Source organism: Eschrichtius robustus, chromosome 19, assembly GCF_028021215.1.
Source record: "Eschrichtius robustus isolate mEscRob2 chromosome 19, mEscRob2.pri, whole genome shotgun sequence".
In the NCBI taxonomy this organism is placed as follows: Eukaryota; Metazoa; Chordata; class Mammalia; order Artiodactyla; family Eschrichtiidae; genus Eschrichtius; species Eschrichtius robustus.
This window is the reverse complement of record NC_090842.1, coordinates 16,208,496-16,233,472: the sequence shown is the minus strand read 5'-3', so window position 1 is coordinate 16,233,472 and position 24,977 is coordinate 16,208,496. Positions and strand designations below refer to the sequence as shown.

Genomic DNA, 24,977 nt, shown 5'->3' with positions numbered 1-24,977 from the left:
CTTCTGTTACAAGTTTCCCTGGAATTCTCTCCAGCCTTGGAAATAACAAGGGGGATTTTCCTCAGGCCTCATCATACTTCCCACAGATGGCCGGGAACCATGGGAGCCGGAAGAAACAGGAAGAGATGTGGGGAGGGTGGCATTTTCAATACATCGTTCTTCTGCTCTGGTGATTATTTTTCCTGTTTAATATCAGTCTGGTCTAGGAAATGTGAGCCTGTAGTAAGCTGTATGATTGGTTTACATTAGACAGTAAGTTTCATTTATACATCCCTAGGGACTACTATATAAATTATATTTCAAATATCCATTGTGTGTCCTACTTCTATAACAGCAACAGTATGGTACATTCAAAGTAGCAAGTCTGGTGGTCATTATGAATCTTCATTAATCAGCAGAGTCTTTGAGAGGAGGATGGTACTGCTGTGTCTGCTTGGGTACCAACCCCTAAGATATTTTTGGGTGTTACCCACTCAAGCAGTGATTCTCAACCTTTTTTTTTTGGAGACTCTGGTGAAAACGATTCAGTAGCCTTACTGGGTATTCTGTGCACACTAAAGTTTGACAACTACTATTAAGAACTCTTTCAGATATTCTCCACGTACAAAATTGTGTGTACAGTGCCAGAGAGCATAAGGATACCCTAAAATCCATCCATGGAAACAGGTTCATAAACCCTATTTGAGAAGACTCCCTAAGAACATAATTATGTAGGAGAAACACGCTCCCTAAAGGGGCTGTGCTTGGCACCTTGTACAGGAACCCCTGTGTACCTACCTCATTTGCCCATAGCAGACAATGGAGATGTTTTCTAAATATTTCTGAAAAAAACGTGCAAACTGTGGGCAATGTGCTGACTATAGGAAGTTCATTTGCTAGCAACAAGAGAAAGTTAATGGATTCAGAAATAAAGTTGAAAGTTGTGGGAAATGTAATCATAAGGGTTTTACACTTGATTTAGAGGCGTATATAAGGATGATTTGGTACCCTATCTTTGCATGAGAAGATGTAGTTACTGCATGGCTGTCAGTATTGAATTGGTTTCTCAAGTCATGAGGATGGTTTGCATTGAGCTAAATGAAGCAATTCCATCTCGATCCTTTAGCAGAATCAGCAGGAAAAGATGAGCAACCAGGGTTAGAGGGGAGTTTGCGGCCATACCATGGGGGTGAACCCAGCATCCTATTTGAGGACTGGACTGCTGATCTTGGTCTCTACCCTGACAAATTAAATAGTTGCCATTGTCCTTCCTCTGAAAAGTTTGGTGTTAATATGAAATTTGCAATTGTTTTACAACTAAGTGTTTATAATGAACCTGTGGTTAGAATCATGCCCCTGGAGGATATTTTACAGCAATTTTATTAGAAAATTGGCCAAGGGAAAGTATTGGTTAGGCTTTTCTGACGATATATCTGTTTGTTCCTGGCCAACTAGAGCAGGAAACTCTGAGAAATGCCCCTCAAATCAGAGCTCCATTTCCTAAACCATATCATTAAGGAATGGTCAGTGTTCAGTCATTCATCCTCCAAGAGGAGAAAGTTATGTCTGCTTTATCCTTGAGTGGCTAGGATGAATGGCAGTGAGAGGAATGAATCTTCTTCCTTGCCAGATCGTTTGACTGAGTTCACTGCCTTTGGCTGCAAACTAGGAAAGCCCGGCAAAATCCACCAAACAGACAACTCCTGGCAGACATGGGGTATGTCCAAGGTATCTAAAGCTATAAATTCTGGTAAATACTTTTTGCTGTCTGGGTCCAAGGTCCCAGGATCTGGCTTGAATTGGGTTTCAGTCTCTCTAAAAGCAAATTCCACCCTGATAAATGGAAATAGATTACTTTCTATACAATGTCTTTCCGTTCAGTTGTAAATGGAGAGTGTTTTGAGGAGGCTTCATTTAATAATACCTTATCAGACAGCTTTCAGGAACCTGCAGTGTCTAATATGTCTGTTGCTATGGTAACAGCTGCTTGCTTATGCTCTGCATCTCATATCTGTGTCTTCCATGGGCCCCCTTCTTTTTACCGATGAAGGGGCTTGAAAAATACTCTCCACTGGGAACAATTGCAGCTCTGGCCCTCCGCTATGGAAACTGCACCCATACCACTTCATTCTGCTTGGCCTATTGGAAACAGAGCTCCAAAGGGTGTCTTTAACACACGTCATACGTAAGACGGAAATCTATAAAGCTTAAGGCGGTGAGACAGGTGCCCCTCCAGACCCAACTGAGCGACCCGCCCCCAGTGTCAGTTCCATAGAGAATTCTCACCTATTTACAGAGAAGTCCGAGATTCCAAATTGGTGGTGGGGATATGGGAGCTGCTGCTTGTGCCCTCCTTTTTTTCACGGTTTTAGGGGAGGAGGGTTGAGGGCATAGGGGACAGGTTTCTGGCCCCTAAATGAGAATGGGAGAGACCACCTACAATGCATATCAGTAGCCTTAAATTATTCTGATTGATCACTGCCCTTCTGAGTGGCAGGACACACCACTGGGATCCCGGAGCATTAATACCGGGGAACTGTCTTTGTTCCCCAATCACTTAACAAAGTATGACCTCATGGCAGAGAAAGGGGGGTTGGCTCTGGAGCAGCCCAGGAACACCTTTTTCTCTAGCCCTTCGTCTTCACGCCCTCTGGTAGTCCTTACTTATTCTGTGCGTTTTGTACATGCACGGATTCCCCTTGGCTGCTCCTGGACCTGCACTGCCTGCAGGTCCCCTCCACCCCCAGCCCGCCCCAGCTGTCTGTCTCCTGTGATGTCTTCGGTCAGCATCTATCTCTGCTCGTCGTGTGCCTGTGCATCCGAGTCTCCAGATCAGGCTGGCTGCTTGGCCCCCCTGCACTGGGGGCTCTCGGGTGGCCAGCGGCCCTGAGGCTATGGCACCCACTTGGGTACCAGCTCTCACTTTGTCTCCATCTCAGAGGAAGGTAATGAAAATAATCGGGCTTCATTAATTCCAAGCCCTGTGAGATGATAGCCATTTGGAGCCTGTTTGCCAATTAGATGGTCTAAATTAAAAGTGACCTTGGTATACTGCCGCTGCTTGCCTCTCCGAGTCTAATGAAGCTTTTCTCTCCAATTCAGTCCCCTTCTCAGCTCTTTTTTCTCTCTCACTCACTGTGTGTGTATGTGTGTGTGAACTGTTCATATGTTTCCTGTTCTCCCACCTACCTCCTTTTTCAGTCTTTCTCATTCTTAGATTTTAAAATCTGGTTCAGGGCTGCATTTGTTTCTGGCCCATATGAATTGTTAATATGGCCCTACAGTTCTTCCTCTTGGGTTTTAGGTTTAAGAAAAACAAAAAAAGATAGACAACGACATAGAAGACGTTTTAGAAGGGAGACAAGACAAAGAGAGAAACAGCCCTCTAGACTCCGTGGTCCAGCGCCCAGCCTGGCACATTTGGAAGGTAGTAAAGGAAAGGAGGGAGAAACCTCTGCAGCTCTCTCTGCTGCCGTGAGTTGCTGGGCTTGCTGGCTGCAGATGTGCAGAGACCAGCTGGCAGCCATCGAGGTCAGGGGAGGAAGTGAGCAGCCAGACCCTCCCTGGCGCCGTCGACTTTGGATCCCCCACTAGCTAGACCGCTCAGTTCTGGAAGCGGTTGGCTTTTAACTCCATGCTTCAGTTTTTTGAAACAGGACCAGTGCCTCATTCACAAGGTGTAGAGACTGGCCAGGTCTGTGCCAGGAAGGCCTGTGTCTGAGGCTGTCCCTCTTTCTTTCCCTCCATCTGAGGTTCTTCATTCTATTTTTTTTTTACTGAAATATGAAGGATTTGAGTCTCCTTGGGAGTCTAGGTTTTGGCAAATCTATACTTTCACTTGGAATAGAGAGTCTTTCAGAAAGAAGCTCTGCTCAGGCGAGCAGTGCCAAGGCTGTGGGGATGAGGGTCTCAGAGAAACCAAGTTCAGTACTTGCTCTAAGAAAATACCTTTGCTTTCCAGCATGTGGAACTTGTTGGTTGCATTGATCTAACCTCAGACAGGGTGGCCTTGAGAGGTCAATTTGCATGAACAGTCCCGTTAAGAATTTAGCGAAGTGTATATACCCCTTGGCTGCTCAAGTTGTGGTATTTGGCCATTTCATATCCATGACCCAGAGAAAGCAGGGAGTGGGGAGGGCTCCTTATAATTCCAGCTTCTTCTGTCGAAAAAGAGTCAACATCCGTGGCCCCTCCCAGATGTCACAGTGGGGACCAGACCCACATCTAAGACTCTGGGTTTTATAAGGTGTGTCCTTGGGGCTTTCAGGCCCACTCACCTCATAGAAACTTGAAAGGCGTTAGTTAAGTCATAATCCAAAATAATGGTGAACTGAACAGGAGGTAGGAACTAGGTATTTACAAACCCACGTCACCTTTCCTAGTAGTTCAAGGGCAATTAACTTGAATCCAGGAATTTCCCTCGAGGGAGCCTGTGATTTCCTGAAATTATCTACAGTAGTTTGTTTTAAAAGTATTTTCTCTAGGAGCCTGCAACTTTCATCAGATTTTCTAATGAGTTTATGATCTCTAGAAGGGTAGTTATTCTGGACGGGAGCTTCTTGGACACAGGGACCCGGTCTTGCTCTGTCTCACAAGCGTGCAGCACGGGGACCTTGTACAAAGTTTAGTGAATGACGGTCAAATGAACGGATGAGCAGAGTCATTTGAGGCCCTTCCTTCTCATCAACTAAGTTGTTTTGGAATGGCTTAAGCGTCAAGATTCTTAGTACCAGTGTGGAGCTCTTCTGTTTCTATCGTCATATGTGTGAATTGCTTGAACTTGAAGATTTTCAGCATCAGAGCAGAACTCCACATTTCTCTAGTTATATGTGAGACTTGTTTACTTGTTAGGAAGGTACTGCGCCTGTTCAGATGATATTTTCTTCCTACGTTCCCGTCAACTCTGCATGCTTGACTTGGCTCAGAGGGCTGAGAGGAGCACATGTGGTATCCAGATCATCACCACGGAGCTGCTTTGCGTGGTCACGGCCACCGATCTTGAGAGGCTCACATTCTGAGGAAGTAATGGCGCTAAGCAATTGAATTTTCTTACCAGAAAAACTTTGACTTTTGGTTAAAAGTCTGTTTTAATAGTCTGAGGTCCCCTCTATACATTAATGAGTAGAGTATGGGGGAATGTAACCTAACATACTCAGTGTTTATGGGTGTAAGATTATTGGAAGAATCAATCTACATGGATGTCAGTGTAGGAAGTATAGGTGTTTAGACTGATTGTGTACTATTGTCTGGCCAAACCTCAAACTTTTTGTTTGGCTTTTGAGTCTGTGGATGGGAGGGCTGGGGCAGAGAGAGTGAATGTGTAATGCCGCGTACGCTGTCTGTGCAGGGGAGCTGCTGGCAGCATCTAGTCCTCCGAGGGTCTCTGTGGTTTGGGCACGTTTGCGGTGGCTTGGTTATGACGCTGTGGCCAGGTTTTGTCCTCTTACACACTGGCATGCTCTGACGCTCCTAGTGAAAGGGAAGGTCTTTACAGAACTCTGCCCAGCACTGTTGAGCGACTGCCTTTCCCACGGACTTTCAGCCGTCCATCAGAGGCTGGCTGGGATAGACTCAACCTTCCACACTGTGTGGCAGCCAGATATGAGTGGGAAACAAGGAGTGCCAAGGCAAGTATTGAAGGAACTCAGCCTTTGGCCAACTCTCATTTTCTTCCGTGAGCAGAATTCCTCAGTGAGCCATTGGCAGGACCGTATTTTTGGCTCTTTACAAAAAAGCGTGGTAACTTTGAGTGATGAGCTTGAGAAGCTGGTAGGAGAGGGAGGAGTGGACACAGACACGGGAACATTAGCGTCCGAGAGCTGACGTGGGGCCCTCCAGCGTCCTGCACAGCCAAGAGGCTTCCATCGCAACCTCTCTGTTCAGACCCATGCGCAGACAGACCCCACCAGAATTTCTAGATCCTTAGGATCCTCTTTAGGGGTCTTCTTCTTTGCCTTTTGGGAATTTCTTGCCCATTAAGATTTTATATACCAAACCTTTTTTGTTTGTTTTCAGGGAGAGGAGAGGTTGGGTACACTATAGATGAGAAGATGCAGGTAGGTAGAAGTAATTATGTAAACACGTATGAGGCAAGACTTACAGGTTTGGAGGCCCAGATTAAGATGCAGAGGAGCATGTGAGGTTGATGATTATATTTTGGGGAGAGTTAATTGATGGAAGGTGAAGGCAGACAAAGAACCGCTGCTTACTGCCTTCTTGAATCCCAATCAGGAATTATGATTAAAGTCGCGGCGAGACAACAGAGGGCTGATGAATTGGTGTCTTTTTTTTTTTCTTTCTTTTTTGCCGTCATTCACACTTGATTGACTTCAACCTTTCAAGTGCAAAAGTCTCTCTTTTCCATTATTATTCATAGCCATCTGAGTTTTTCTAATTAAAGTGTATGCAAACAATTACTGATCCATCGTACTGAGTCTGTTAGAGGGGATGTCTGCCTTACTGTAATGTGTATAAAAAGCCCACAGTTTTCTATAATGATGTGCAGCTGAGGTGTTAGATAATTTTATTCTTTTTTACTCTGTAGGGCTTTTTTTTTTTTTTCCACTTCTCATGATTCATTTTTCATAATTCCTAAAGATCCCAGGAAAGGACTGATCCCGCAGCTACAGCCGAGAAAGGAGGTGTGGGGGGAGTCTTTTTTCCTTTCCCTTTCTCCCCCTCTTGCCCCCAACCTCGTGCTCCCCCTCGGTCGAGGACTGTAAATTAATCGGTGACCTTTCACTTCTTGGATTCCCGCTGGACTCCCCAACCACACTGGTCAGAAATGCTTTCTATTAAAAAGAAAATAGACGGAATGAGTTTGGCAATCTCCGCTCCATTCCTAACGATTCATCCACAGCTAGCCGTAAGCAGCTGCTGGCGAGCTTTGTGTGAGGGTGCAGATGTCTGTGAGAGCAGGGATTCTGTGTCACATTCACCTGCCATGCACCTGCTCTTCGTAAACGCAGCGTTTCTCAGAGCCCTTCTCCGTAGTGCCTGTTGCTTAATTTTTGCACCTACGGGCATCCGGGTTGCTGAGATTATCCTAATACCCTGAAATGTATTGAGGAGTTACCTTTTTGGATTTATGGGGACAGCTGTCTGAGTTTCCTCTAGGAGTGGAACCTACCACGGATGATTCTAGTGAACATGTCAGCAGTGATTTTGAGCAAGGCCAGGATCCTCAAACCATTAAAAATTAATAGTCATTTATTTTAAATATTTTAAATTTTGAACAGTAATCTAGGTGTTCCAATCTTTGTAACAGCAAGTGAAGATACTATCTCAATAGTTGTGTTCGATGGGAAAGTAATGCCTCCAGGTGGGGCTGGGCGCCATGTAGAAAGGTTAGTGGTGACTGTAAGTTTCTGTTCCTGTAACCTCAGGGTCAGTTTACTTCTCAGGCTGTCATCAAACAGGGAACGATTTCTAATTCATTTGGGAATATCATCGCCAACTACGTTCCCATCCTATAGTAGGCAAAGGGATATTGCTTCTTCTTAAATGAAGAACCTTTTAGCCTTACGTTGGATATTGAGGGCCCCCTATCACGTTAATGGAGGGCAAATGATAACTTGTTTGGACAAGCTTGTGGCCAGATGGCAGGAAAGCCTGGAGAAATAAATGCCGAAAGATCTGACCTTAAATTGTAGCTCTTTTGACCCAGGCTAATTCTGGAGTCGCTGTATTGGGAAACAACAGCCGTGGCCAGGGTGGGGCTGCCCTGTTGTAGAATGTAGGGTGCGGGGCACCCTCTGTGGCTGGGACACTGGCCAGAAGTCCCCTCTGATGCTGTGTACCTCAGGCAAAGACCCCAGGAGAAATCCCGACTGAAGTGAGTCATAAGAAATGCTCATCTGCACTTGATCTCAGCTTGTAAAGGGTTACAAAATGTTGTTTCCTGGAGAACCTGCCAGTGTGTCTGCGTGTCCTTAGCCTTCCCTTTGTTCCCTTCTCTTCTTCTCACCCTTTCCTTCGCTCTTATTCCCCTCCTCCTCTTGCCTGAATACATTCTGAAAACAGTACTACAATGCTCCCTGCTTCAAGATTACAGTGTACTTTACTAGGTATGATTTAATTAGGGCCCTTATTATGTTTTCAGCAGCTTAAGGTGGGCCTTTCAACTTATCTACCTAATTGGTTGCACAAGAAGTTTCACAGCCCATGACAAAACATTGTCAGTGATCAAAGTCAAAATTCTGCATAAAGGAAAAATATTAATAATAAGATGATTCTTCAAGTGTGCACTGCTAATTATGTCCAGAATGTAACCGTAGAAGCGCTTTTGACGGATGTGAGCTTTGTCTAATAAACATGAATCTTCAGTGAGCTATGAAAAGTGACACCTCCAGCTTTACACTGGTGAAGGCTAATTTTGCTTATTAAATAATTTTAACACATTTCCCTATTTTGTGTCTCTTTCCTCGCCCTTTGACTCTCCTCGCTTCTCTACCGCTTGCTCTTCAGGTGACTACCCCCGAGATGGCGATGCCCAGCAGCCTGTTCCTCCCAGCGGCTGTTCCAGATCGGGACGGGAACTCCAGTTTGGAGGAGGCAGGAAAGCAGCCTGGTTAGTGTCATTATTCTTGACCCCTGAGAAGAGTAAACAAAATGAAACCTGGGGCCAAAATTTTCATGGAGCAAGAGTGCCAAGAATTCTTTACGATACTCCTAAAAGCTGAACGTAACTTTGCAAGGGATGAGGGGCACCGTTGTCAGCTACTTGATACTCGGGTTCTTGGCATGTATTTGTGTACACACTTCGTATGGTTTGAAGTGAGAAAAAAACCAGGTGAGAACCAGTGGGGTTTTGGTGGACACGTGTCCCCTTAGCCTATACAGCCAGGAAGTGACTAACCAGAGAGTCAGCCAGTAGACCCATGACTTATCACCCTAAGCCATCAAATACTCCCTCTCCGAGGACTTAATTATTAGGGACCTGTGGAGCACATGGGTGATCTCAGGGCACTGGATTAGTTGTCTTTCTAGGTGCTATCTATCTGTGCACAGAGCTCTTCTCTGAGACTTCCAGGAGTGCCTTATGGGGGGCAGCGGAGAGGTGCATTTGGAAAGAACACTGTTGTAGGCATAGATGCTGCTGGTGCCCCGCGGTGGGTCCTAGCTGGGCGGGGCCTTAGACCTCTGTTTATGAGTCTCTCCTACATCTCTTGACACCTTGTCAGCAGCTAAGGTTTAAGTTGGGAAGAGTTACACCACACTGCTGCCCCACCGTGTCTCCCTTGTGATTTTTCCATATTAGGCAGTGTACAGCTGACCCAAAAAAGGGTCAGAATATTTATGGGTGTGATGATCTCACTGTAGAAAAAAGTTTTAATGTGTTTTCATAATTGGCCACTTGAATGTTCTTTGCTTATTGAATAGAGAGGACAGTCAAAAGTCACGTAATAACAAGAAATTATTTAATGCCTAAAAATATATACATGTCCCCAAATTTCTTATATTACAGTGGATAGCGGTTCTTGCAAATTCCCCACAGCTTAGGACAGCATTAATTCACATATTCCATAATTCAGATCCATGTAAAGGGGGTATCCCTTCAAGCCAGTTCTCGAGAAGTTGAAATGAATATTGTTTAAAAGACAGATTTGTGCTATGGTATAGGCCTACTAGCAGTTGAGGCTTTTTGTATTTCCTTTTCTTCTTCTCTATTCCTGTGCACCTGCTTATATAACACGTGCTCTCAGCGGTGTGGGGCTCTGTGGAGAGTGTGTGTCTGCAGGTTGGCTGGGTATTTCCCTCATCATCATGAGACTCTGTGTTCATGAGGCCTTGCTGGGGAGACAGCTCTAAGCCTTCTTTATCATTGGGCTTGATTTTTTTTTTTTTTTCCAGAAACCTCAGATGATCTGGGAAAGAACATCGTGCCCTCTGCCGGCACAGAACACAGTGGCGATGTGAAACCCTCTCCTGCTGACCCAGGCTCTGTGAGAGACGATTCAGGCTTCCTGTGCTGGAAGAAGGGGTGCAACCAGGTTTTCAAAACTTCCGCCACTCTCCAGGCGCACTTCAGTGAGGTCCACGCCAAGAGGCCTCAGCTGCCCGTGTCGGATCGCCACGTGTACAAGTACCGCTGCAACCAGTGCAGCCTGGCTTTCAAGACCGTGGAAAAGCTGCAGCTCCACTCTCAGTACCACGTGATCAGAGCTGCCACCATGTGCTGTCTCTGTCAGCGCAGTTTCCGAACTTTCCAGGCTCTGAAAAAACACCTCGAGACGAGCCACCTGGAGTTGAGTGAGGCCGACATCCAACAGCTTTATGGTGGCCTTCTGGCCAATGGAGACCTCCTGGCAATGGGAGACCCCACCCTGGCCGAGGACCATACTATAATCGTTGAGGAAGACAAGGAAGAAGAGAGTGACTTGGAGGATAAACAGAGCCCGACGGGCAGTGACTCTGGGTCGGTACAAGAAGACTCGGGTTCAGAGCCAAAGAGAGCTCTACCTTTCAGAAAAGGCCCCAACTTCACCATGGAAAAATTTCTAGACCCTTCTCGCCCTTACAAGTGTACCGTCTGCAAGGAATCTTTCACTCAGAAGAACATCCTGCTAGTGCACTACAATTCTGTCTCCCACCTGCATAAGTTGAAGAGAGCCCTTCAGGAATCGGCAGCTGGTCAGCCAGAACCCACCAGCAGCCCTGACAACAAACCTTTCAAGTGTAACACTTGTAACGTGGCCTATAGCCAGAGCTCCACGCTGGAGATCCATATGAGGTCTGTGTTGCATCAAACCAAGGCCCGGGCAGCCAAGCTGGAGGCTGCAAGTGGCAGCAGCAATGGCACCGCGAACAGCAGCAGCGTCTCCCTGAGCTCCTCCGCCCCAAGTCCTGTGAGCACCAGTAACACCTTTACCACCACCAACCCAAGCAGTGCTGGCATTGCTCCAAGCGCCAGCTTACTGAGCCAAGTGCCCACTGAAAGCGGAGGAATGCCGCCCCTGGGGAATCCCAGCGGTGCCAACACCGCTTCCCCTTCAGAGCCCAAGGAAGCCAATCGGAAGAAGCTGGCAGATATGATCACATCCAGGCAGCAGCAGCAGCAGCAGCAGCAGCAAGCACAGACCCTGGCCCAGGCCCAGGCCCAAGTTCAAGCTCACCTGCAGCAGGAGCTGCAGCAGCAGGCGGCCCTGATCCAGTCCCAGCTGTTTAGCCCCACCCTCCTTCCTCACTTCCCCATGGCCACGGAGACCCTGCTGCAGCTGCAGCAGCAGCAGCAGCTCCTCTTCCCCTTCTACATCCCCAGCGCCGAGTTCCAGCTCAGCCCCGAGGTGAGCCTGCCGGTGACGGGCGGGGCGCTGGCGCTGACGGGGGCGGGCCCAGGCTTGCTGGAAGAGCTGAAGGCGCAGGTGCAAGTCCCGCAGCAGGGCCATCAGCAGGTCCTGCAGCAGCAGCAGCAGCAGCAGCAGAGCCAGCTCTCTCTGCCCCAGAGTCACTCTGCCCTCCTACAGCCCAGCCAGCACATCGAGAAGAAAAACAAGTTGGTCATCAAAGAAAAGGAAAAAGAAAGCCAGAGAGAGAGGGACGGTGCCGAGGGGGGAGAGGGCAACTCGGGACCAAAGGAATCACTGCCAGATGCCTTGAAGGCCAAAGAGAAGAAAGAATTGGCCCCAGGGGGTAGTTGTGAGCCTTCCATGCTCCCTCCACGCATCGCCTCGGACGCCAGAGGGAACGCCACCAAGGCCTTGCTGGAGAACTTTGGCTTTGAGCTGGTCATTCAGTACAACGAGAACAAGCAGAAGGTACAGAAGAAGAACGGGAAGACCGAGCAGGGGGAGAATCCGGAAAAGCTCGAGTGCGACTCCTGTGGCAAGCTGTTCTCGAACATCTTGATTTTAAAGAGTCATCAAGAGCATGTTCACCAGAACTACTTTCCCTTTAAACAGCTGGAGAGGTTTGCCAGACAGTACCGAGAGCACTACGACAAGCTGTACCCCTTGAGGCCTCAGACCCCCGAGCCGCCGCCGCCGCCCCCGCCGCCACCCCCGCTTCCGGCAGCGCCGCCCCAGCCGGCCTCCACACCAGCCATCCCCGTGTCAGCGCCACCCATCACCTCGCCCACGATTGCGCCGGCCCAGCCGTCCGTGCCGCTCACCCAGCTCTCCATGCCCATGGAGCTGCCCATCTTCTCGCCACTGATGATGCAGACGATGCCGCTGCAGACCTTGCCGGCCCAGCTGCCCCCTCAGCTTGGACCTGTGGAGCCTCTGCCTGCGGACCTGGCCCAGCTCTACCAGCATCAGCTCAATCCAAGTCTGCTCCAGCAGCAGAATAAGAGGCCTCGCACCAGGATCACGGATGACCAGCTCCGAGTCCTGCGGCAATATTTTGACATTAACAACTCCCCCAGTGAAGAGCAGATCAAAGAGATGGCAGACAAGTCCGGGTTGCCCCAGAAAGTGATCAAGCACTGGTTCAGAAACACTCTCTTCAAAGAGCGGCAGCGTAACAAGGACTCCCCTTACAACTTCAGCAACCCTCCCATCACCAGCCTGGAGGAGCTCAAGATCGACTCGCGGCCCCCTTCGCCAGAACCTCAGAAGCAGGAGTACTGGGGGAGCAAGAGGTCTTCAAGAACAAGATTTACTGACTACCAGCTGAGGGTCCTGCAGGACTTCTTTGATGCCAATGCTTACCCCAAGGACGATGAATTTGAGCAACTCTCTAATTTACTGAACCTTCCAACCCGAGTCATAGTGGTCTGGTTTCAAAACGCCCGACAGAAGGCCAGGAAAAATTACGAGAATCAGGGAGAGGGCAAAGACGGAGAGCGGCGGGAACTTACAAATGATAGGTATATTCGAACGAGCAACTTGAACTACCAGTGCAAAAAATGTAGCCTGGTGTTTCAGCGCATCTTTGATCTCATCAAGCACCAGAAGAAGCTGTGTTACAAGGATGAGGATGAGGAGGGGCAGGATGACAGCCAAAACGAGGATTCCATGGACGCCATGGAAATCCTGACGCCCACCAGCTCCTCGTGCAGCACCCCGATGCCCTCCCAGGCTTACAGCACCCCAGCACCAACGGCCAATACAGCTTCCGCTGCTTTCTTGCAGCTTACATCAGAGGCTGACGAACTGGCCACCTTCAGTTCAAAACCAGAGGCGAGTGATGAGAAACCAAAGCAGGCTGAACCTCCCAGTGCCCAGCCAAACCAGACCCAAGAAAAGCAAGGACAACCAAAGGCAGAGCTGCAGCTGCAAGAGCAGCCCGAGCAGAAGACAAATGCAGCCCAGCAAAAGCTCCCGCAGCTGACGTCCCCCGCTCCGTTGCCCCAGCCTCCTCCGCAAGCGCCGCCCCCTCAGTGCCCCTTACCCCAGTCGAGCCCCAGTCCCTCCCAGCTCTCCCACCTGCCCCTGAAGCCCCTCCACACGTCAACTCCTCAGCAGCTGGCCAGCCTACCTCCTCAGCTAATCCCCTACCAGTGCGAGCAGTGCAAGCTGGCGTTTCCGTCGTTTGAGCACTGGCAGGAGCACCAGCAGCTTCACTTCCTGAGCGCGCAGAACCAGTTCCTCCACCCCCAGTTTCTGGACAGGTCCCTGGATATGCCTTTCATGCTGTTTGACCCTAGTAACCCACTGCTGGCAAGCCAGCTGCTCTCTGGGGCCATACCTCAGATTCCGGCAAGCTCGGCCACTTCCCCTTCAACTCCCACCTCCACGATGAACACTCTGAAGAGGAAGCTGGAGGAAAAGGCCAGTGCCAGCCCTGGAGAGAATGACAGTGGGACGGGAGGAGAAGAACCTCAGAGAGACAAGCGTTTGAGGACAACTATTACACCAGAACAGCTAGAAATTCTCTACCAAAAGTATCTCTTGGACTCCAATCCAACTCGAAAGATGTTGGATCACATTGCGCATGAGGTGGGTTTGAAGAAACGCGTGGTACAAGTCTGGTTTCAGAACACCCGAGCCCGGGAACGGAAAGGACAGTTCAGGGCTGTGGGCCCAGCCCAGGCCCACAGGAGATGCCCTTTTTGCAGAGCGCTCTTCAAAGCCAAGACTGCCCTGGAGGCTCATATCCGGTCCCGTCATTGGCATGAAGCCAAGAGAGCTGGCTACAACCTAACTCTGTCTGCGATGCTCTTAGACTGCGATGGGGGACTCCAGATGAAAGGAGATATTTTTGATGGAACTAGCTTTTCCCACCTACCCCCAAGCAGTAGCGATGGCCAAGGTGTTCCCCTCTCACCTGTGAGCAAAACCATGGAGTTGTCTCCTAGGACTCTTCTTAGCCCTTCTTCCATCAAGGTGGAAGGGATTGAAGACTTTGAAAGCCCTTCCATGTCCTCAGTTAATCTAAACTTTGACCAAACTAAGCTGGACAACGACGACTGTTCCTCAGTCAACACAGCGATCACAGATACCACTACTGGAGACGAGGGCAATGCGGATAACGACAGTGCGACGGGAATAGCAACTGAAACCAAATCCTCTTCCGCGCCCAGTGAAGGGTTGACCAAAGCGGCCATGATGGCAATGTCCGAGTATGAAGATCGGTTGTCATCCGGTCTGGTCAGCCCAGCCCCGAGCTTTTACAGCAAGGAATATGACAATGAAGGTACAGTGGACTACAGTGAAACCTCGAGCCTTGCAGACCCCTGCTCCCCAAGCCCTGGTGCAAGTGGGTCAGCAGGCAAATCTGGAGACAGTGGGGATAGGCCCGGGCAGAAACGTTTTCGCACTCAGATGACCAATCTGCAGCTGAAGGTCCTCAAGTCATGCTTTAATGACTACAGGACACCCACCATGCTAGAGTGTGAAGTCCTGGGCAATGACATTGGACTGCCAAAGAGAGTGGTTCAGGTCTGGTTCCAGAATGCCCGGGCAAAAGAAAAGAAGTCCAAGTTAAGCATGGCCAAGCATTTTGGTATAAACCAAACAAGTTACGAGGGACCCAAAACAGAGTGCACTTTGTGTGGCATCAAGTACAGCGCTCGGCTGTCTGTACGTGACCATATCTTTTCCCAACAGCATATCTCCAAAGTTAAAGACACCATTGGAAGCCAGTTGGACAAGGAGAAAGAATACTTTGACCCAGCCACTGTACGTCAGCTGATGGCTCAACAAGAGTTGGACCGGATCAAAAAGGCCAATGAGGTCCTCGGACTGGCAGCGCAGCAGCAAGGGATGTTTGACAACGCCCCTCTTCAGGCTCTCAACCTTCCGACAGCATATCCGGCCATCCAGGGCATTCCGCCCGTGTTGCTCCCCGGCCTCAACAGCCCCTCCTTGCCCGGCTTTACTCCATCCAACACAGGTGGGTTCTGCTCTTGGTGACTCTCCCGGTATTAAATAGCCGCCCAATTAGCGCTTGTTCTATGGCTACCACACAAAACCTCCGAGCGTTGGCCTGATAGGAAGCTTCCCTTTTCTAGTTCTCTAACGGCAGTGTAAAACCTCAGGTCCCTTCCACTGAGTCTCCCTAGAGCTATGGTGTACGTGACTCTTTGACTTGCCTGTTCAAGGATGGGGACCTTGTGGTCGGAACAGGCTCCTGAAACCATTCTCGTGCCTGGTGTTCAGTAACACCACCAGGGTGTGTGTTATAGGCATGAACTTCAGGGTTCTGGCGTACTAGATCCTGGGGTATTTTCAAGACAGCAGTTTCCATTATAGACCCTTCCATTCAGTCCTTGTGGAAATGCAGATCCCATCTCGATGTCTGTTGAAAATATAAAACATTTGAATGTCTAGCTAATCCTGGATTGTGCCTTCTGGAAATTGGTTCAAGAGAATTTAAATCAACTCTTTGCCTTCCTCTGTGGTCCCACCTCCTTTTTCAGAGACGTGCTCTGGCAGGGGAGATGCTACCAGGAAGACGCTCTCATACGGTACAGCCTTACCCCTGGGGTTCTCTTCCAGTCAGAAATAGAGTGTTATGTTAGTGTTTTTTGTTTGTTGGTTGGTTGATTTTGGGCTGCACCACGCGGCATGTGGGATTTCAGTCCTCCGACCAGGGATCGAACCTGTGCCCCCTGCAGTGGAAGCACGGAGTCCTAACCCCTGGACTGTCAGGGAAGTAGTCCCTGGTTTCTAATTAGACTGCCTTTGTACTGGAATGCACTGACCAGGAACTCGTATTGGGCACTGTGGTTCTGAATTATGACATGTTATATAGTCCTCTAGACAGACAAAAATGTTAATGGTAATTACACACCTTCGTTTTCTTCTGCCCGTTTCCCTTTCTAATTCAGAGTCACGTACCTGGTAGTTATTTTTTCCACTCCGTAGGGAGTGCCGCGGTCCTTCCTGCTGTGTACCTCTCTTGTTCCTCCTCCTCTGGCCTCACCCGTCTTCTCTGAATCCAGCTGTCTTCCCTAAATTGGACTTTCACCTCCAGGATCCTGTGAGACTGAGGCACAAGTTAGCGGGGTCCCTCCACAGCCTGTGTTGACCAGTACACATTCACCAAAGGAGAGCCCCTCAGAGTGCCTCCTTACCTTCAAAACATGGCCCTGTTCCCAGGGGTTGAAGTGGTTCTGCTGCTTCCCAGAGCAGCCCTGGTTTCTGGTTGAGTTAAATCCAAGTTTTATAATTTTGGCAGTGTTTTACAGAACGTGAGGGGCTACCACATTCCAGATCCCAGTTTCTTAACCAAAGAGAAGAACAAGAAAAGAAAGCATTAAGATTTAGAAGTCGTTGCTTACATGTGTTGGCAAGTAATGTCACAGAATGATGGTAAAAGTCAGCTAGACGTAAGCCAAGAAAGCGACTATGGAAGGTGGCTGGGCACTGAGCTTCCCTTGCAGCCCGGGACCCTTGGAAGAGGGGCTTGGGAAGGCCCAACAACATTTCATAATAATGTGAAAATATTAGAATCAAAATGTCTGGTCTATTCCCCTTGTTTTACAGATGAGAAAACTGAGGCCCAGAGAGGTCAAGACCATTCAACAAGCTAGGGTAGGAGCCGGGCTCCCGGTGCTATTACTCCCTTGAAGGCCTCTGGGCTCCCAGTGCTCTGTACTCCTTCCACAGCACCCAGTATGAGCCAGTCAGTCAACAGGTATATGTTTAGTGCTACTCAGGTTCTGACCACTTAGAGTGGACTCCAGGTAGGAGGATAGATATGCTCTTAATCATTCAAGGCAGCCAGGCACGCCCCAGTTACCACCGTCTGACTGTACCACAGCTCCCAGGAGCACTGCATCTGGAATTAGGAAGGAAAGAACTTGTGTTTAATATGTCAGGCCCAATGGTAAGCTCTGTCCATATGAGCTTCCATTTAATCCCTACATCCATCTACCGTGGAAAGCTGAGGTTCCAAGCAGTCAACTAATAGGCCCCATATCACACGGCGATGTGTGTCAGCCACGGTCCATACCTCGTCAGTCCGACTCCAGGAGTACGTGACTCAGCCTCAGGGGGATGAAGTGGCTTGTTTGGTTCTGATCTTACGGATGAGAAAACCAAAGCCACAGAATTATTGTGAGAATGTATTGAGCTACTTTCTCTCACATGGCTAGTGCAGAGCCTGGTAAATAGCAGAGGTTCAGTACATGTTTCTTAAAACTGAATCTCTTTTGTGCACTGTCAGTTCAAGATAGGGAAAGTCAGTTCTTCTCTGGAAGCCTGATGCCAGAGGGATGGGGAGATCAATAGGCGGTTCCTTCTCTGCCCCACTGATCATTTGGCTCTGGCTACAGCTCCAACCTAAAACTTGGAGCAAGCCTGTTGCCTAGAAATAGACGAAGCCGTGTCCCAAGTTGGAATTCATAATCTGCTTTGTGCCACTTTAACCAACAAGCCTTTACTGAGTTTTTCTAAGTCACACACATCTTCTCCTCCGATTTCAGTCCCTTAAGTGCATTCAGGAAATCGGATGACTTAATTTCAGTGGTCCCTTTCTGCCATTTTGGAAGAGTAAGTAAATTAATGATGTTATGTGATGCTGAGGGAAGCATCCTACTTGGCTATCCAAAAGTTAATGCCTGTTTTTTCTGGGACTGGCAACTTGAGGCAACCTTGTTCTCTTCACCCAAAATCTGAGGGTTTTTTAATGCAGTGTGATAGCCCAGGGAATACCGCACCACTGGAGCCAGAAATCAACATTGTCTTCACGTGGCTTGGGCTTCAGAGTGTTTTTTCTCATGAAGACAGTGACTTGTTTGGAACCCCACCCCAGCTTTCTTGCCGAAGGTGGTCCAGATAAAGTAGTGAGGGGCTGTGGGATTTCTGATTTTACATTTTGGTGTCCTCTGAAGAGAAGGGATGCGTACCGTCTAGGGTCTTGGATGTGGTCAGTGCTGTCCTTCACCGCCACCTTGTTAGTCTTCATGAACCAGCAGCAGCCCTCCATCACCCTGAAACAAAAGATTCAACCCAGGAGATAGTTATGGGTCAGGGAGGAGGTTAGGCTCTGGGACTGGGTGAAGGCTTTACAGGTAGTGGTAGATTAGGCCTGAGTGTGACTGAGGATGGGGCTGTGCCCTGCGTGCGCCTGGTGACATGGTCTGCCACCCACAAGCAGTGGTGCCTGGGGTAGGCTGTGATGTCTTAGGAATTGCTGGTGCCAGCACTTTGACATTGCTTTTCTCCTTTTCCTGTGGCTGCTCTCTCGAGCATCTGCAGTCCTAATCCTCCTGTATGTCATTCAAATAGGGGCAGGAGAAGAAAATGCTCATTTTTCCGGTGGACTCCAGAACCCTATTCCTAGGTGGTTACATTTTTCAGCAGATTTGTTAAAGCAGATCAGCTGAGCCAAAGCAGTGCCACTGTTGACCTTGAATGGATTGTTTTCATTTCTTCCCATTGCTCCTCCTCTCTGTGCCCTCCTCACACATCCATTCACCTGCAGCAGTGGAGGTCAGAGAGGCACATGTGTAGAGCCTGTTGTGTTTGTTCAGGTGGTCTTGGTGCCTGGCCGGGTTTCTTGCTTTCGCTCTCTTCTCCAGACAGCTTCTGGTGGGGCCTCTTGACCGTACTATCTCTGTGGGGCTTTTGATGAAGGCCATTGGTTCAGATGGGTCCCGGCTGGCAGCAGCTAGTCTGGGGGCCTCCAGACTAATTGCCTTGGGCAGAGTGAATGGCAGCTGGGAGCGCAGCAGAGAAAACATGACCGAGTGGGATGGGTGTGGCACGTTGGGCAGGAAGGTGTTGGAAGTTGTTTAGCTGGTATGGGAGGTATGGGAGCTGACCCAGGGCTGGGCCCGGATTAGAATACCGGCTATCCAACCTGGGCCTGGCGGGAAAGCCGTTGGATCAACAGGATCCTCCAAGTTCAAACCTTGAGCTCTTAGACCCTGTGCCAGTGACACAGGTGAAACATCTTGGGCACCAGCCTCAGCACCCCAGAGTGACACGTGATTTCTCTGTCTCCATTCCTTTCAGCTTTAACGTCTCCTAAACCGAACTTGATGGGTCTGCCCAGCACAACAGTTCCTTCCCCCGGCCTCCCCACGTCTGGATTACCAAATAAACCGCCCTCAGCGTCGCTGAGCTCCCCCACCCCAGCACAGGCCCCCACGGCGACGGCCCCTCTGCCAAGCCCCCAACCGCAGCCGCCGCAGGCGCAGCCGCCGCCGCCGCCAGCAGCCCAGCCGCCACCCGCGCCGCAGCTCCCGCCGCAGCAGCAGCAACAGCCACGCAAGGACAGAGACGGTGAGAAGGGAAAGGAGAAGGAAAAGGCACACAAAGGGAAAGGGGAACCCCTGCCCGTCCCCAAGAAGGAGAAAGGAGAGGCCCCCACGGCGGCCACAGCCACGATCTCAGCACCGCTGCCCGCCGTGGAGTATGCAGTGGACCCTGCGCAGCTGCAGGCCCTGCAGGCAGCCTTGACTTCGGACCCCACAGCGTTGCTCACGAGCCAGTTCCTCCCTTACTTTGTACCAGGCTTCTCTCCTTATTACGCCCCCCAGATCCCCGGCGCCCTGCAGAGCGGGTACCTGCAGCCTATGTACGGCATGGAAGGCCTGTTCCCCTACAGCCCTGCGCTGTCGCAGGCCCTGATGGGGCTGTCCCCGGGCTCCCTACTGCAGCAGTACCAGCAATACCAGCAGAGTCTGCAGGAGGCCATCCAGCAGCAGCAGCAGCGGCAGCTGCAGCAGCAAAAAGTGCAGCAGCCCAAAGCAAGCCAAACCCCAGTCCCCCAGGGGGCTGCTTCCCCAGACAAAGACCCTGCCAAAGAATCCCCCAGACCAGAAGAGCAGAAAAACGCACCCCGTGAGGTGTCCCCCCTCCTGCCGAAACCCCCCGAAGAGCCAGAAGCAGAAAGCAAAAGTGCGGACTCCCTCTACGACCCCTTCATTGTTCCAAAGGTGCAGTACAAGTTGGTCTGCCGCAAGTGCCAGGCGGGCTTCAGTGACGAGGAGGCGGCGAGGAGCCACCTGAAGTCCCTCTGCTTCTTCGGCCAGTCTGTGGTGAACCTGCAAGAGATGGTGCTTCACGTCCCCACGGGCGGCGGCGGCAGCGGCAGCGGCAGCGGCGGCGGCTCGTACCACTGCCTGGCGTGCGAGAGCGCGCTCTGTGGGGAGGAAGCTCTGAGTCAACATCTCGAGTCGGCCTTGCACAAACACAGAACAATCACGAGAGCAGCAAGAAACGCCAAAGAGCACCCTAGTTTATTACCTCACTCTGCCTGCTTCCCCGATCCTAGCACCGCATCTACCTCGCAGTCTGCCGCTCACTCAAACGACAGCCCCCCTCCCCTGTCGGCCGCCGCCCCCTCCTCGTCCTCCGCTTCCCCCCACGCCTCCAGGAAGTCTTGGCCGCAAGTGGTCTCCCGGGCTTCGGCCGCGAAGCCCCCTTCTTTTCCTCCTCTCTCCTCATCTTCAACGGTTACCTCAAGTTCATGCAGCACCTCAGGGGTTCAGCCCTCGATGCCAACAGACGACTATTCGGAGGAGTCTGACACGGATCTCAGCCAAAAGTCCGACGGACCGGCGAGCCCGGTGGAGGGTCCCAAAGACCCCAGCTGCCCCAAGGACAGTGGTCTGACCAGTGTAGGAACGGACACCTTCAGATTGTAAGCTTTGAAGATGAACAATACAAACAAATGAATTTAAATAAAAAAATTAATAACAAACCAATTTCAAAAATAGACTAACTGCAATTCCAAAGCTTCTAACCAAAAAAAAAAAAAAAAAAAAAAAAGGAAAAAAAAGAAAAAGCGTGGGTTGTTTTCCCATATACCTATCTATGCCGGTGATTTTACATTCTTGTCTTTTCTTTTCTAATATTAAAAAAAAAAGAAAAAACTTAACCCTGTTACATTGTGTCCTTTTGAAGGTACTATTGGTCTGGGAAACAGAAGTCCACAGGGCCTCCCTATGTCTTTGGAGCTTAAACCCCTTGTATATTTGCCCCTTTTCACTAAATGCCCCACGTTGATAGCACAGAGGAGCCCGGCATGCACTGTATGGGAAAGCAGTCCACCTTGTTACAGTTTTAAATTTCTTGCTATCTTAGCATTCAGATACCAATGGCTTGCTAAAAGAAAAAAAGAAATGTAATGTCTTTTTATTCTCAGGTCAATGGCTCACACTTTGTTCTGTTTTCAGAATCATTGTTTTATATATATTATTTTTTGGGTTTTTTTTTTTTTGTTTTTTTTTTTTTGGTTTTTGTTTTCGTTCCAGAAAAGATTTTTTGTTTTGTTAATTTAAAAACGGGCAGAAAGTATTTGAGAAAAACAATGTGAACTGCTTTAGCTTTCTGGGGATTTTAAGGATAGCTTTTCTGCTGAATCCAATTTCAAGGGGAAAAGTTAAGCACTCCCACTTTCAGAAAAAAAAAAAAAAAAAACCCCACACAGAGTGTTGAGGACTTGTAGCTTAAAAAAATAAGTTTTAAAAACTGACTTTCTGTATTTATGATAGATATGACCATTTTTGGTGTTGAGTAGATTGTTGCATTGGAAATGAACTGAAGCAGTATGGTAGATTTAAAAGGAAAAAAAAAAAAAACCTTTTGTGTACATTTAGCTTTTTGTATGGTCCAGCTGACAGCTCCTCATTTGATGTTGTCTTGTTCATTCCTAGCAGATAGATTGCAATCCGTTGATTCACCTAAGCTTTTCTCCCCCTTTGTCCCTTAATTCCACTTTCTCTTTCCTCCTCCCACCCTATAATCTCCCACTTAAGGTAGCTGCCTTCGTTTCTTAGAGGGTAGCTGCAGAATTATTTTATAAAACTAAAGAAAGAATTTCAAAGGGTTCTAGGGGTCATTAGGATCCTCACAGATTATTTTTGGTTGGGGAGTTGAAACTTTTTAAAGGCATATAATTCTAGTTACCTATGTCTGTTAGCCTTGTACATTTATTTTTTATTTATCCTTCCTTTGGTTTTTCTTTTCACCCTTTTTTTCCCCCTCCTTGTTTGGTAGATGCTTCAAATATTCTTTTCCTAAACTAAAGCATTTGTTTCGGTTTGTGTAATTGGGCTGTGTGCTTTTCTCTTCTATAAAAGTTTTTGGTTAGGGGTTTGGTTTCTGTGTTTTTGTTTTGTTTTCTTTCCTCTCTCAGAAAAAGAAATTTCATGCTTTAAATAAAATCCAAAGACACACCCTTTCACTGCTGAGGCAGAAAAAAGGGAAAGGGTTCTTGTTACTTGAGAATTTGTTTCTGATTTAAATAAACAAGACTTAGTTTAATAAAAGAGTAAAACAGAAGATTCCCAGGTTGTTATGTGCTTCTTCTGCAAGCAGAGAGGCAGCTGTTAAAGACAATTCCATATACCAAAAGACACACCTTTTTACTTCAAAGTTTTGTCCTTGTGTTAGGCAGTCTGAGCAGCGAGTGATCCAGAGCGCAGCCAACAAAGAAGCAGATAGCAATGTACGTACAGAGAGCAAAAAAGGAACTGTGTGTGAGGCACTTGTGTTTATGTTAATATCCGTATTCCTGTAACACACAACACAACGCAACATACACCCTTTCTCATCTAAAAAAGCGGTCTGAACTTTGAAAGGAAACCTTTGTGCTGCTATAACATAGATTTTGGAGACAAATAGATGCTTTGCTGTTTCACCTTCATAACCAAACATCAACAGAAAAAAATCTCCCCTTACCCCGGAAGTGTGAAATCCTTCTCCCCTTCATTCTCTTCCTTATGTTTCAAAAGGGAACTTTGAAGACTGTGAATGCAGGTTCCATCTGGTCACCTTTCGGGCTTCTTCCCCAGTGCTGAAGCCACTCATCGACTTTGCAAAAAGACTGGAGCATTCCAAGATCTGAAAATGAATTTCTTTTTTTTCTCTTTTTCTTTTTTAGCCGGGACTATTTTATTTTTATGAATTTGTTTTCAGTTTAATGAAAGAGTAGATCCTGAACTGTTGTATATATTTCTAACTAGGCTGACTGATGCACAGTGCAAATTCCTTTTTTAATTGTTTTTTTTTTTTTAAGTAGAAATACTAAAGAATACCATCTAACTATTCATACCAGTATCCAGTCGTAGCATAAGGTGTCAAAAAACAAGTACGCAAAACATTTGCTGTTTTAACAAGCTATTTCTTTTAACAAGAATTCTTGTATTTCTCCCTGTGTTTGAGATGAACATTTTTAAATTTTGAAGTTGTACAGTTTTTTGTTTTCCATTATTTTATCTTGTTTGTAACTCTATGAAATATATATATATATTTTTTTGCCATTTAACTGTTGTATGTTACTCTGTGTCTGTATCATATAGAAAAAAATTGTTTGTTTTTGGTTCTCTATGTGATATCAATTAACAATTTAACACTAGTTTTACCTGTCAAATTCTGCTAGGTCTTTTCTGAAAACTTTGTTTTTAAAAATGGTAACTGTTTGGTAATAGTGCAATTTCTATCCCTTTCCCTCCCCCCCTCAAGTTCATTTCCTTGTAATTTTGCCACCCCTCCCCAAAGTTTTTTTTCTTTTTTCCCTTCTTTTTTTTTTTTTTTGAGCTACCATGCCATCCTCCCTCTGTGAGGCAGAGTGACTGTCAGTGTTTTTGTTATGCCATGCCTCGACCTGTGGGTGTGTTCGGCAATAGCAAGGTGGTTGGGTAGACTGACTAAGCATGCTTCTACCCACCACTGTTCCTCAGTGGGGTTATGTGAGTGTTTCAACCTGGAGTGGGTTGCACACTTAATGCTTTCCTCTACAAGTATACCGCCCACATATACGTTCATTCAAAAAAAAAATTCTTCTCAGCATTAACCTAGAAGTAGCAAAGCAGTCGGTGATGGTGAAGCTTAGAGGTCAAACACGAGCTAGTTAGATGTCTGTGGGCTGGCATCCACCATGGCTGTGACCAGTATCATTTACAAAGCATGAATTCACTACAATGCTCAACTGTTTAGATCGGTCCCGCTCGGAGAATTTACCCCCGTCTGCTGCATAGTCCACAGCTGAATAGGATATCTCAAATCACTTTTTGAATTAGTTCTTCACCTCCACTGATACTTCATATTTTTGGTTGGTTGTTTTTTTTTCTGAATCTCCAGTGTGGGTTGGTGCCAGACACCATTCAGTCATAGCACCAAATGGGCCCACAGAATGGGAGTTATTTCCTCCATCCTCCAAAAAGAAACTTAAGAAGGAAACACATAACACACACCTACACATGCATGCACACACACACACGGAAAAGTTTAAGTCTAGGAAGTTTTATTTTTAATTAAAAGCTATTTAAAGAGATGAATGTGGCCAAAGTTTTACACAATTGAAAATAAGGTAACACAGACAGCACGTGTTTAAACCTGAGTTTATCAGGCATGGCAGGAAGTTGCAGGAGAGAGAGGCAGAGACCCAAGCCAGTGCACTTGATGTTCATGGACATATTTTTTTTTTAAATAATAAATTAAGTTAAAACATTTTAAATTGAAGCATAAATTGAGTTGGTTGTTTGTTGGCGCTGAGATACTGCCCACTGTGAAACAAAGCTTTGACTAGTTTGTTTGTTTGTTTACTTTCTTCGGAGGGGAGGGGGGCAAGTTTGGGTAGGAAAGGAAGCATACATGAACGTGACCCTGAGGTGAAGAGGTATATGAACAGCCTTTGCAATGTACAAAAAAACAAAA

General features: G+C 47.8%; 1 protein-coding gene and 1 long non-coding RNA gene across 4 annotated transcripts in view; one reads left to right on the top strand and one right to left on the bottom strand.

The window, feature by feature from the left end:
• The window catches only part of ZFHX3 (zinc finger homeobox 3), a 277,898-nt gene extending 256,865 nt beyond the window's left edge, over window positions 1-21,033 (top strand). For all 3 annotated transcript variants that reach the window (XM_068527603.1, XM_068527602.1, XM_068527604.1), the window contains 3 exons: window positions 8,446-8,548; window positions 9,832-15,255; window positions 19,326-21,033. In XM_068527603.1, coding sequence (XP_068383704.1) covers window positions 8,446-8,548; window positions 9,832-15,255; window positions 19,326-20,962 — 7,164 coding nt within the window. In that variant the 3' untranslated portion in view covers window positions 20,963-21,033. The remainder of the gene's footprint in view (window positions 1-8,445; window positions 8,549-9,831; window positions 15,256-19,325) is intronic.
• LOC137752786 (uncharacterized) lies at window positions 16,480-23,158 on the bottom strand. The gene is made up of 4 exons (XR_011071287.1): window positions 23,001-23,158; window positions 20,776-20,963; window positions 20,261-20,457; window positions 16,480-16,587 (listed from the first exon to the last, which is right to left on the bottom strand). It is a non-coding gene; the product is annotated as an uncharacterized lncRNA (long non-coding RNA).
• Window positions 23,159-24,977: the final 1,819 nt, after the last annotated feature.